This window comes from Prinia subflava, chromosome 2 (assembly GCF_021018805.1).
Source record: "Prinia subflava isolate CZ2003 ecotype Zambia chromosome 2, Cam_Psub_1.2, whole genome shotgun sequence".
In the NCBI taxonomy this organism is placed as follows: domain Eukaryota; kingdom Metazoa; phylum Chordata; class Aves; order Passeriformes; family Cisticolidae; genus Prinia; species Prinia subflava.
Window position 1 is genome coordinate 105,756,997 of NC_086248.1, and position 13,116 is coordinate 105,770,112.

The 13,116-nt window shown below is 40.0% G+C and overlaps 1 protein-coding gene across 4 annotated transcripts in view; it reads right to left on the reverse strand.

The window, feature by feature from the left end:
• Window positions 1–5,424: 5,424 nt before the first annotated feature.
• Window positions 5,425–13,116, reverse strand: part of XPO1 (exportin 1) — a 34,577-nt gene continuing 26,885 nt past the window's right edge. For all 4 annotated transcript variants that reach the window (XM_063391453.1, XM_063391454.1, XM_063391452.1 and 1 more), the window contains 11 exons: window positions 12,812–12,968; window positions 12,542–12,705; window positions 11,804–11,938; window positions 10,771–10,954; window positions 9,642–9,748; window positions 9,096–9,290; window positions 8,481–8,649; window positions 7,617–7,751; window positions 7,342–7,501; window positions 7,166–7,262; window positions 5,425–6,476 (listed from right to left, as the gene is read on the reverse strand). In XM_063391453.1, coding sequence (XP_063247523.1) covers window positions 6,330–6,476; window positions 7,166–7,262; window positions 7,342–7,501; window positions 7,617–7,751; window positions 8,481–8,649; window positions 9,096–9,290; window positions 9,642–9,748; window positions 10,771–10,954; window positions 11,804–11,938; window positions 12,542–12,705; window positions 12,812–12,968 — 1,650 coding nt within the window. In that variant the 3' untranslated portion in view covers window positions 5,425–6,329. The remainder of the gene's footprint in view (window positions 6,477–7,165; window positions 7,263–7,341; window positions 7,502–7,616; window positions 7,752–8,480; window positions 8,650–9,095; window positions 9,291–9,641; window positions 9,749–10,770; window positions 10,955–11,803; window positions 11,939–12,541; window positions 12,706–12,811; window positions 12,969–13,116) is intronic.

The window sequence follows — 13,116 nt, forward strand, 5'->3', positions numbered from 1 at the left end:
TGAACGCTTCGAGTTTAGCGACCTGTACGTAGGATTTAAGTCCCTAATCTATTAATAGCCGCAATGCAGATGCAATATAGTTTAGTAGAAAGTCAAACAGAATCACCAAACGGGAAGGGGAGGAAGTTTTGAATTCTTCAGTGGCTGTCTCATATTTCTTCCACTTGAAATAAATCTGATGGCACTGTGCAGATGCAGTTCTGGGGTTTTTTATTATTATTTTAAATTTGATGTGCTGATAATGCCGTGGTGGTTGTCTGTGCAATCTCCCACTCCAGGGCACAGAATGTTCACCTCCAAACAATCCTCGAGGCATCACTTTGTTAAACTAAGACAAAAAATTCCACTGCTGTTCAAAAGTAAGAGACAATTTACTGTAAACAGCAGGTAGGGACAACTAGAGTGCTAGTCAGGAATATACCAGAATGATGTTTCACTCGAGTTCTTGTCACTGCTTGGTTTTGAAATACTTTCCAAGTTAGGTTTATCAACGAAGATAGCTATTCCTAAATATTCCCTGCTGAAATTTCCTTTTACTAATGTAAACTATTACAGAAAATTAACTGGAGAGTCTACAGGAGACACAGATTCCTTGCCTGTCACTTTAATTCACATAAGATGTTAGTGCAAATGTATTTCAAATGGAAATAACAAAGGGTGGTACTACAAGAGAGAGGATGAAGACTGAGTGAAAACCTAGAAACTTCCCTGAAACTTTTTACTTTCTCCTTAGATTTAATTTATAGAAGTTTTAATTCCTGACAGTGTCTTTTCTAAATTACGTATTTTCTATTGATGGAAATCTGACCGCCATGAGCTAGTTAGCTATTAAACTAACTGGTTACATCACTAAACCTCCATAATAATTAATTAATAGCTAACTGGTTTAGTTATTAAAATTACACAGATGTACCGGACCCTGTAAAGCCTTTTTTGGTTGCTTCATCTCCTCTAGCAAGTCTGAGAATTCATAATGGAATAATAAAATAGTCCAGAACATTGCAATTATGCTCTGTTCCTGCCTGAATTAATGTAGTGGGCACCTTTCTTTTCTACAGCACCAATTTCAAAGCTTGAGTCCATCAAAAGGTAGATCAGAGGATTTTAGGTTGTGCATTTACTTCAAGTTTTCACTTGATGTTGTGCTGCCTTACCTTCTGTGTGTCCAAGATTATTCCAGTTATTGTAGAACAGCTCATTCTACAATCTGCATCATCTGATTTAGATTTACACTGTTCTCTCTGCTCTCTCTTTCTTATAAAGGCCCTGCAGTAACTTTTGTAACAGACTCAAAGCCAGCTGCCAGAACATCTTCCAAGACGGGTTTCCTGAGCAATCAGCTGTCTGATGTGAGTGCAGCACCACATAGATACCAGAGCCAGCAGAAGGGACCTTCTGGAGCATGGTGGCACATGCCAAGCCCAAGGTATACAGCACAACAGCTCGGGTGACCTTGAGCAGAACAGAATATTGAAAATGATCCCTTTTACTGCACAACTAGAGACTAAATTGAATTATTTTAAATGTTAACTTCCAAGCTGAAGACAAGACCTGTCAGTGGCCTGGTTACAGAGACCATCAGCCTCCTGCTCTTGCATGCTTTGTTTTTCCTCTTAACTTCTATTCTCTCTGTGCCATACCAGCAAGGTTGTTTTATTCCCAGGAGGCCTCTTCCCTTCTCCTGGCTGCAGTGCTCCTCAGCTGGGAGTATTTGCTCTGGCAAAGTGCCAGCACAGTTCTTCTAGAGGAGTAACTTAGATAAATGCAAGACTTGGGCAAAACTAAAATTCTTAATCCAACTTCGGGACTGGATTAAGAGGAAAAACAATTTCAAAATTCACATCCCAACACTGAGCTAGAAGTTTAACTGGAATCAATTTAAATCTGTCACCTCATGTCTGGAATGCTGCTGGAAACCACTGGAGGCCAACAGAATCAGTTTAAGTTTACCCACATTTAAGTTTCAGCACTTGACTTTCATTGCTCTTTTAGCAATTCTAAAACTTTTTAACAGGGTTCATGTCTAACTAGACTTTGGTGTGACAGCACCCTGAGAAGACAAATGCAAATTGATTTACCCCACACAATACTCAAAATTTGGCCACAAATATCATGTAAGTACAGACAAAGCATTTCTGAGCATGAGAGACTGCTGCCTGAAACTGAACCACTACTAAAGTGATCCAGGCAGCTTCTGTTGTACTTTTGGACCTCTTCTGGGCTTTTTAGTGGTGAAACACACACTTGCAACGTTGCTTTGAAGAACTTTTCCTGTCTGCTTAGTAATGCCCCGTTAAAATAACCAGCAGTGGGGTAGAGTGGGCTGGAGCCTGCTCTCCAGCACATGAGGAAAAATTTTAACTCCCCACTGCAGTTGTTAAACTGGCCATTCTTCCTGATAATCTTTGCTGAAATCATAAGATCCACAAAAGACTGCAGACTTCCAGACTCAGGAAAAGCTGAGACTATTGAAAAGTATTTAAGATTTAAAGGGTGTTCACAACCAAAACCAGGCCCCCATAGATATTGATGTGAGAGTAGAAAGAGATTATCCAAGAGATCACCAGGAAAAAGTGCTGAGTGACTTTTACTTACAAGGAGTAAATAAAAGTGAAAATCTGTCTGGTTTTCTTCTTCCATCCTCTTAACCTCCAAAATACCCTTCCCTCGATCCCATCTTTCCCTGTACAAACTTAAAACACAAAAAAAGTGCTCACAGGTTTGTAGGTGTGAAATCTGGGACTTTCAGGTAGGTGAGGTGCATTGTACATGGGTAATGACCTGAAAAATTAATCCCTCAACGGGAATGGCTGAGCCTTGTCTCAAGGGAACCCTGCTGACAGGGTCAGCCTTGGACAATGCAGTGAGGATGTCCTGAAGCTGAAAGCCTAAAGATAAATTCAGTCTCCAGGACTGAAGTGCAGAAGTGCATTCCTGATGGACAGGTGGACAGGACAATTCTTTCACGGATGGTTTTTAAAGAGCTGTCTCCAACATTTCAGTTTTGCTCCAGAACACCTGGAGACAAAGCTAGTTAGGGGGAGAAGGAAGCTTAGCCACACGTTCCAGCACCCCAGGAGTCTGGGATCAGTAATTATCATTCACCCATGATAAATGGACTCTGGGACAGCCTGGTCCCTCACCACAGCACCAAGGCGAATTCCTCACCTCAGGCAGTCTCTGTCTTTTAATATATCATTTTCACCATCTTTTCCTCTTTTTTTCCTCCTTTAAGCTCAAGTTTTATTTCCTTTCAAGTACTAAAAACTATTAGCAGTAACACTTAAAGCTTCCTAGAGAGATGAGCATTTCTAAAGCTTTTTTTTTTGCATAAATATTAGCTTTATTGGAAAATAGTTCACTTAAACCAATCAGATTAACACACACCAAATAATTCTAGTTTAAAAAAACCAAAACCAACTAACCTAAAATGCTTTGGAAGATAATCTGCTTCAGTTACAGTAGCAAACACATCATGGCAGCCTGAAACACATACTTGGGGTGTCTTCATCAGCTGACAATCAATTCATGTAAACACAGAAAACACCCCAAAATATTTGTATTTTTCAATGTACCCAGAGTACACAGAACTGTTGTGGTTTTTGGGGTTTTTTTTTGTAAAAACTGTATAGAAATATGCACAAAACATTGGTTTACATATAATTACAAGTTATGGAGATGTTTATATGATGGTTCATGCTTTTATCCATATATTTTAATTTACAGAGTGTGCATTACAACTAGAACTTTCTTAGATGTACATTGTCTTTTTTTTTTTTTTCTTCACATTCAGGATAACTGCACTAGAAATATGCACACACACAAGCCAAATCTTTAATAGTATCCAGAACTCCACAGAAATTGCATTTTTTTAGCAGCTGCAGAGATCAGGGAAAGGCACCAATTATCTTAAGAGAACAAGACAAGACCACAGTTAAATTTTTAGATCTAAAAGGGAAGCAAAACCTAAGATTAGAATGTTGTTACTAGAGAACTCATATTAGGTATCAAAATAATGAAACAACTCTTCTTTGAATCAACATAAAAATACATTTTGGGTTTCTTGTTTGCAAGTTTAGGTCACACTTAAATCTTCAGTGAACAACCAGACCACGAGCCTCAGCCTAACTTCAGCCTTGAAGGAAGGTGCATAAACACATATGTGTATATTTTTGTTCAGAACCGTTCTGAATGCAGTTCGTGCCACCGCACGTCAGTCCCAATTCAGCGTTCAGCTCTGACTCATGGGATGTGATCTGCCACCACGCTATTGCTGGGGTTTATTTCCATTTTAATAACCTTTTCTTACTTCTCTGCGCAGCTTTTGGTAATCTGTAGCTCTAATGCCGCGGCTCAGCCTGCTCACAAGCCATTTCATGTCCTTTCCAGACATGTCCTTTAACAGGACTTCAAACTTTAAACTGCCCAATAAAGACAATATTGCCTGGAAGGTGGAGCAGAAAGCTCCACGTTGATGGGAAGACATGAAAAAGCTGGAACTGGGAGCTTTAAGGAGAGTAAGGAATGGGGTTTGTAACTGTGGCAGTAACTGAGAGCCACGAGAGGCAGTCCCAGCCATGAGGGTCTGAGGAGGTTCCAAAGCAGTGCCAGCTCCCAGTGCCACTGCCCAAGGCCCTTCCCATGGGAGCGGCTGAGGGGAGCTGCTCACAGACACAGAGGGGCCGAGACTCCAGCCTGGAAACATTCCGGGCCCAGCTACAGGAACACCGCTAACTCGTGCACTTCTACTCCAAAGGATTACACAGCACAAAGTAACTACAGCACCCAGACGGACACACGACGCCCCCACGCCTGCCTGGCTCCTGTGACAGCTCCCTGACAATGGCTACACTTCATCCCAGCGACAACCTGGAGAGCGGACACCAAATCACGGAGAAACTTCACGAGAGATCAACACCGACTGTTGGAGAACAGAGACATGACACGACAGAGATGGGGAAGCCAAGACTGTACACAAGCTTAGTGTTCATACTGCTTCATAAATCTGTGAAAATCATTTAACTACAAAACTTTAGGTAGAAAAATAACCGTAGATCTTGTCTACACATGTTATTAACATGGACTATTATTAACTGTTTTAGTCAAGATACAGTGCAATACCTCTTTGAAATAAATTGCAAAGAGTCCAGAGAGATAAAGAGCAAGAGTACCTCATTCCTGGCATTTTATAGTAAGGTGGTATGGAATAGTTATCCATGGAGGTAAGTCAGAACAGCTACTGTACTTCCAAATGGAACCCAACTTAGATCACGGTAACTTCAAGCACAACCAAAGTCCTTGAGATGAGGCAAGCCAGAATAAAGAGTTATCTAGACCTCAAGGAACTTTTCCTAAGCCTTCAAATACAAATCTTAAATATGATCACAGCATTTTCATCCAATAAAAGAATAAGCCAAAGAAAAATAAATGTAAACCAAGTTTATTTTGCTCTTAAGTAGTGTTCTTTAAGCACTACAGCATGGTAAACAATGTAAATTAGTATAAGTCATCTCAAAAGCCAGTTTTTTTTTTTTTATTTTATGAGTTGTTAAAAAGATGCAGCCTATTCTAACAGGATAAATATTTTAACCATTTCACTTCGAGTTAATGAAGGCTCACAAATGAGCAACACTCCTCATTGAGGAAAACAAAAAGCTGTTGTCGACAAAGCGACAGCACACACACAAAAACAAAAGAACTGTGTAAAAATAACTAACTGTACTGTGTTCCCATACTCTTTAGAAGTTGCTTTACAATGGGATGATATGCACATGATCTTGCTGCAAACTTGCCATACAACTTGCAAATACACGTAGCCTATAGCCTTACCACTCAGTCCAGAAAGCTGCTAACTGCTCGGAACAAACGCAGCACTAGAATCCTCTGCTTAACAATGAATTCAATCTGCTTTACTCTTTACCTTTTCTCCTAGACTGCAGGACAGACTAGAAAGAAAATGACTCCGAATTAAAAATCGATACTCTTACAGGAAATTGTATTATTTTGCAATATAGTCTTTTACAAGTTACGTTTTGCCTATTTTCCCCTTAGCCACAAAATGGGCATGAAGTAATTACTTTGAAAATGCCTTAATTTTCAACTTCATGCAAATCTAAATAAAGATGACCAAACAAAAGCTTAAACAATGGAAGGATATTTCACAGAAAATTTCTTATACAAAAAACACATAAGAAAAAGGGCCACTAGGTGACATTTTAATTTACAAATTGGCATCATTTTGGTCAACAAATATCCAAGTGCTGTTTTCTTCTATCACAACAAAGTAGCTGTACAGAAAGAAAACTGCAAAACTTGTTTTATTTTTGTTTTTAATCGCACATCTCCTCAGGAATTTCATGTGGATTAAGGATGCCAGGTACAGACATCTGAAGTTTATGCTTCTCCTCTTGAGCCTGCCGAAGGGCTGTTTCTCTCTCCTCCAAGAATAAGTCTGATGTGTCTTCACCTGCAAATTCCTGGGATAATTCACACAAAAAGATCAGTTTATTGTCAAGTGCTTAAGGCAGAGTTGCCTCCAACATTATACAGGAAACATCTTCCCTTCCTCTTCCCTGACAGGCTACTTGCACGGTTTTCTATTCCTAAGGTCACAATTAATTTAAAGCAATATTTAGAGATGTTCACCGTGTGTTACAGAACGGGATGCCAAACCTAGCATCTGGAGTGTACCACCATTAAAGCAGAATCATTACAATTCTGAAATACCTGACAATTGCAGTCTCAAAACGAATTAATAAACTATTCCCTACAATCTTATCATTCCAGCATCCTTAGAAAAAATAAAGGCATAGCATTAGTGTAGTTAATTTGAAAACTGGTCCCAATTCCAAGCAGAATGAAAAAACTTATTTCCCATTAGATTTAGTTTTGCAGTTGTTCTAAGACATAAGGACTGTAAATTCAATGTAAAACACAAACAATGACATTTAAACACAATTTATGAAATTAAATCCCTGTGAAAAAGGTTCCATGAGCACCACTCAGTCACACAAGCTATTGGAAAGCATTCTCACTGCATTTTAAAAAGATGCAAAATAACTTGTATTTCTCAAACAAAGACTGACTCCACACTGTCCAAAAGCTTTCCAACAATATCCTGCTGAGAATTGTTTTTAATTTCTTGAGAAAGGCATGCCCAACATACCTTGATTTGGACCAGGAAATCCCTTAGGTGTTCCTTGAAAGCAGGAATATCCTGGTTTAAACTGAAGAGTCCTGTTACGAACAGCTTAACCTGGGCACTAACAGCAAACAACATGAGTTAGAATTCCAAGAAGTAAGAACCCACTGAGAAGCATTAATGAACTGTGGCAGACTTACTCTTGCAGGTGAGGAAATGCAGATTTGAGGAGATTAGCCACATACTCCTGAATAAACATTTGGTTGTTCACTGGATTTCCAGGGTTTAAAGGAGTACTTATTTTTCCCTCTTCTACCAAGTTGAACATGTACGCAAGGATTGACGCATGCATTGTCAAACCTGCACAGATCAAAGCCAGACACAGAATTGTTATTCAGAACAGCATGTGTTACGTTATTCTGATGTTCAGAGGGATGGTTTGCACCCCCTGCCTCACAGGCAGGCACGTTCTCACCTGCAGTGTGCGAGGTGTCTGTGACCACGGAGAAGATGTGCTGGAGGATATCGCAGAAATACGTCTGATAGAAACTCTGGGCAGCCGTCTCCTCCTGTGCAACGTTCTGGAGCAGGGTATAGAGGATCTGAAGTCCTGCAAAACAGGCATTAAAAATTGTGACCAAGGGAAGAACATTGCAACAGCTGGGAGATTTTAGCCTTTTCCAAAACAACAGCAATATCCCAAGACACCCTGATGGGCAGCAGGATGCCCAGCATGGCACACGTGATGGCTTTGTGAGGCACTACCCCAGGCCGGCACTAGGGGGCACTGCCTCCCAAACACAGCACGCCCCTGCTGCTTCATTATACTATCATTAGCATATCATTAGCATAAAAGAGCCAATCACACCATTTGATGAGCAGAGCCCTCTACCCAGACAAGCGTTGCCTATTTAAACAAGGACAGATGTTTTAATGTTTAGATTTAAATGGAAACTTTCATTATTTTACTTGGTGCAATGCAACTGAAAAAACATCCTTTCTCCCCATCCCTAAATGGCTAAAAGAATCACTGGTTTCTTGTGGCATTGTTTTAAGCTGCTGCATCTGTTCGGCCATTTCAGAAGAGTGCCAATGCTCACATGGCAAAGAAAGCAAGCAGAAACTGTAACAGTGCTCTCTTCCACCTACAGGAATGAAACAACCAAACACCTCAGCCCATCCATGGATCCCTGGCTGACACCTTGAAGCTGAGATAGACGAGTTCTATCCCCTGGGCAAATGCAGAATCATGTGACCAATATGCTAAGTTTGATTGAAGAAAAGGAAGAAAAAGAACAGCATTCTACCATTCTGATCTGTATTAAACACTTCCATTTACCTGTATCTGCAACGTTTCTCATTGTGTGTTTGAAAGCCCAAATAATAGAATCCAGGACAAGTTTGAACTGTGCAGGTGGAATGGCCAGGAAGGCTGGGAAGCAGTGAGAATTTACAGCTTGGAGTAGCAAGAAGAAGTTTGTTCTATGTTCAGGATATTCTTCAAAGTCCTAGAAGGGAAAGGGGAAAAAAAACGAAGTCTCGTTAAGTTCCATCACAGCATCTTCCACTAAACAGAGCAAGTCAGTACGTACTGCACACTTACTGAGGAAATACTGGACTGAGCAGTAGTGTTCTTGTACTTTAAATATTTATCAATTTTAGCAGATAGTCCTACACTGACATTTGACTTCTGCTTGCAGAAGTGCAGCACTCCAAGGCCTTAGAAAAATTACTAATGGCTTAAATCAAGAGCTAACCAGATTAAAATTTAAAGCAATTTAAGACATCTAACTAGACAGCTCAACAATAAACCAAGTATGCTCGTTTGAGCAGAAATTCCATCAAGTGCCACAAACGCGCTCTGCGACTGGAAAAAACCATGAATCCCAAGATCCCACACGTGGCAAAGATGTTCAGAGGGAGCTGTCTTATCTCAGGTTTTAAGTACAAGTACCTTGTTGATCATGTTTAATGTGCACTCAAAAACAGCATCGAAGATCTGAGGTATTTCAGCAGTGATGTGTCCCCCCAGCTTGTTGACAATGATAGCCATGGTACTGAGCACCTCGGGCTCCCGAGCGGCCGGGACATTCCGCTGGTAGTCGATGAGAACTGCATCCAACAACGGAGGAACAAAGTTTTCAGCTACCTGGTTGGAAGAGTAAGCCAGGTTATAGCAGTGCAGCTACCGAGCAAAGTCTCCAGCAGTTTGTAGCCAAGCTCCTCCTTCAGTTACACATGACACTTTTCCTAAGGAAAGCTGAAGTTCCCATCCTCTGTCTCCATCTTTAAATGTCCTTGACTCCCTTTGAGGTTACTCTCAGCTAAAATTAACTGAAGTATCTCAAACATTGCTCAGGCTTACCTCTGATAATTCCACTTCCTCCGTTATATTTTACACACCTCCTGAAGCAAGTTCCTGTGATCAACAACTGAACACAAACCAGAGTTCTTCCCAATTCTGTCTTAGCAGTTATTTGTATAAAAAGCATCCACTTACCATCTGCGGATCATTGGACCTGCTCACCCAGCCAGAAATTAATTTTAAAGTTTCCCTTTTTACAGTCCTCATACTTCTAATCAAGGGCTGCTTTGTTACCATTTCACCTGGAAAATTTTAAAGCTTCAGTTAATGGTGTGAGGTGTCAAAAAACCCCAAAAAACCCTTGATATTAACAAAACAGAAAATACTCGATTTTTATGTCTGAATGACAAAGACTATTAAAGATTTCCTTTGTCTTTAACTTTGCCAGCTGTAAAAACATTCTCTGAAGCAACAGCCAGCACAGCAGTTGCTGCGCAAGGAGTTCACCAGGCCCACAGCCCTAGCAACTGCTCCCTCAACTTCGCTGTGTCTGGCAATGATGAATTCTGGCCATTAGATCAGCTGAATGAAAAGTTATTGATTTCTCTGCCAGTTTTATTCTGAATTCCGAGAAGCTACTTCAAGGTAAACCAGCTGCGCAGTTACCAAGCTGCATTTAACATTCCAATTTCCAGGTACATCTTGTGCACTGGCCAGAAAACTGGGCACAGCACAGAATTCAGCAAGTGACTCATTTCATCTTGTAATGAACTACTACATAAGCACATTCTCCTCAGATGCCACAGGCCCTAAGTTAGCTGGTAAAAATAAAGGAGGTAATTGAGAATTCCTTCCGTGATTGCAAGCCTGGTTTACCATGACTTTCAGGCATCTTCCCTCGTTACATTTCTGCAAGACAGCCTTGTAGCAGCACTGTCTCATCCCAAAACCCTGCTGACATCTTCTGAAGGAATGAACGAGATCCTATTTACAGACAGTCCTTTAATACTCAAAACCAGAGTAAGCTAAAAGAACACAGGCTACACAACTTCATCTCAGCAAGATGCTTATTAATTCTAAGTAAGCATCCCTGGTGCTCTGCATTCTCCTAAACTTGCTCATTTATAGATGTTTCTTCCTCCCTCTAAAGCTGAGAGTTCTTTATTTGAATACAACATCTGTTAACAAACAAAGATTTAAGTGAGCACTTTCAGTCCTTCTTCACTCTCCCAAACAGTAAAATTAACCTAACTGGGATGTTGTCTGAAACCTAATGGCAGACACCACTAAACCCCATTTTCAGGAAGAACATGGAATTTCTTACCATTAGCCTGAATAGCTGCAGAAATATTTTCACTTAGGCACTTGTACACATTCAGCATATCTAAATAAATTCTTCCAAGCTGAATCACAAAGGGGTGGCCAACTGCTTTACATGCTCGTACATTGGTTTTCAGAATGCTACCAAGCTGCTTAACTGTTTCAGGATCCTTTAGAATATCAACATTCTATGAAAAAATTAGAGTTCATCTTCATTAGTGAATACAACCACCCTTTGGCTTTCAATATAAAAGCCTAAATGTAAACAATTTATTTTATACACTGCCTTAAAGAACAGATCACTCAAATTTATGGATTTTTTATAGAGATCCTGCAGTTTATTTCATAGCATTTGCCACTACCTCCGACAGAGTCAGGATAAAACATTGTTTCATTCTGTTTTTCTGCAGAATTATTTTTACTGCAGTGCTACAAGCATTACTCTAGTTAAAGAAAGAAGAAAAACTAAGGAGATTAAGAAGTGGAAAACAGATAAAAGGGGTCCAAAGGAAATACAGTATCTTCTTGGGAGAAGTCAAGGTAGGAAAAGTAACTCAAGCTTGCTTAAGTTTTAGGCCCTTAAATAGATTAACTGCAAATGGATTGTCTCTTGTGAAGAGACTGTTGTTCTTTAATATGTAGAGATCAAAGTATTTCAAAAGACTGAAAGAAAGAGAAGATAAAGTAAGAAAAGATGTACTTTAAGAGAATGGTGGGAGAAGAAAGGAAGAACAGTGAACAGTATTTTTAGCATTTAAACTTTTCTGTTACCCAAATAAAAGGGAGGCATGAGTAAAAACTACTGAAATTAATTCTGTACAGTAACAGATTGTACTGTAAATCAGATTTAAACAAGTATTTGTCATGTAAGTCTCCTCTCTCAAAACAACACCTTCATTGTCATGTCAATCCCCATGTCAGGCATCATACAATGAAGTCCAGCCCCACTCTGTGCACTCAGTGTGAAAAATACAACCAGGGGAGGGCAAACATTTATCAGGCTTTTCCATCAGAACACAGAACACATTAGAGCTCACCTTTGTTGCCTGCTGAATGATGCTGTCCCACACCTGGTTGGGCAGCAGCATGTACTTTTCTATCAGATGCTCCTGGACAGTCTGGTCTGTCTGTGCCCCAATCATGTATCCAACTGCTTCATAAAATGTGTGCACCTGATGGGAACAGCAACACCACAAACACCCAGGTTAAAAAGGACTAAGGAAAATCACCATTTCACCAGACATGTTTGAACTGTGCACTGGCTGCCATCAATTCTGGAAGTGTCTTTTTCCAGGTGCCACAGCCACTCTGCCTGAAGTTTCAGTACATTGGTACAGGTGCACACTACTCTCATTTCATGAGCCATGCACATTCCAAACAGATTTCCCCTTCTTTTTTTGGAAAGGATTGGATTTTGGATTTTCCCTTTTGGGTCTGTTCCTCATTCCCTCCTTCTCAAATACAAGAGCTGTAGGTATATACTGTTAAAGTAGGATATTGCTCTTTCCCAAAGCAGAATCACCAAGTTACATGCAGTGTCTTCTTGAAGACATTTCCGAAATCAAAATTTCAACTAAATGCACTTTCATTCTCCTTCCAAACATTGCAACTGACATCTCAGCAATGCAGCTTGATCATGGCATATACACCCTGACACTGTCCCTAGCAAAAGCTAAAGAATATAACTCAATCCTTGCAAAACACCCCTACATTTCAACAGGAAGGAACTCTGCATTCATCTTTAGGAATTATCCACAACCCCAAATCGAACCTACCTGTTGTGGCTGAAGGTCACAGATGATTGTGTTAATGTTGTTCAGGATTTCATCAATAAATGGCATGACCTCTCCCACCTGAACCTGGACAAAGTGCCGGCGGCATTTTTGTGCTATTTTTATGAAGGTATCACAAGCCATGTCCTGGACGCCATCGTGGGTTTCTAAATCAAATCAAGACAGTTACTGCTTTGCATTTTTTTCCCTCCATGTATAGGCATCTTTTTTTAAAATAATTGAAGTGGCAAATTAAAAAAAGCAGATAATTACCATGCATAAATTCAAACAGCTTGTTGACTACTGTCTTCAAAAACTTCCAGTGAGCTCTCAAAAACCGCGGGTATTGACCTACTATGTACATTATATTTGATGCAATAATGGCTTTATTGTCCTTTCCTCGCTTTTGTTCACAGAGTCCCAGGAGATCCTACAACACAACAGATTCTTAGTTTCCTCTTCAAGTTTGTCTAGTTCCATTAAAAGCGTTACAAGCATAACATCCTATAAGCAGCTATATTAAAGATGGTCGCCACAATCAAGCTCAAAATCCAAATAAAGAAATAAAAACCAAAACA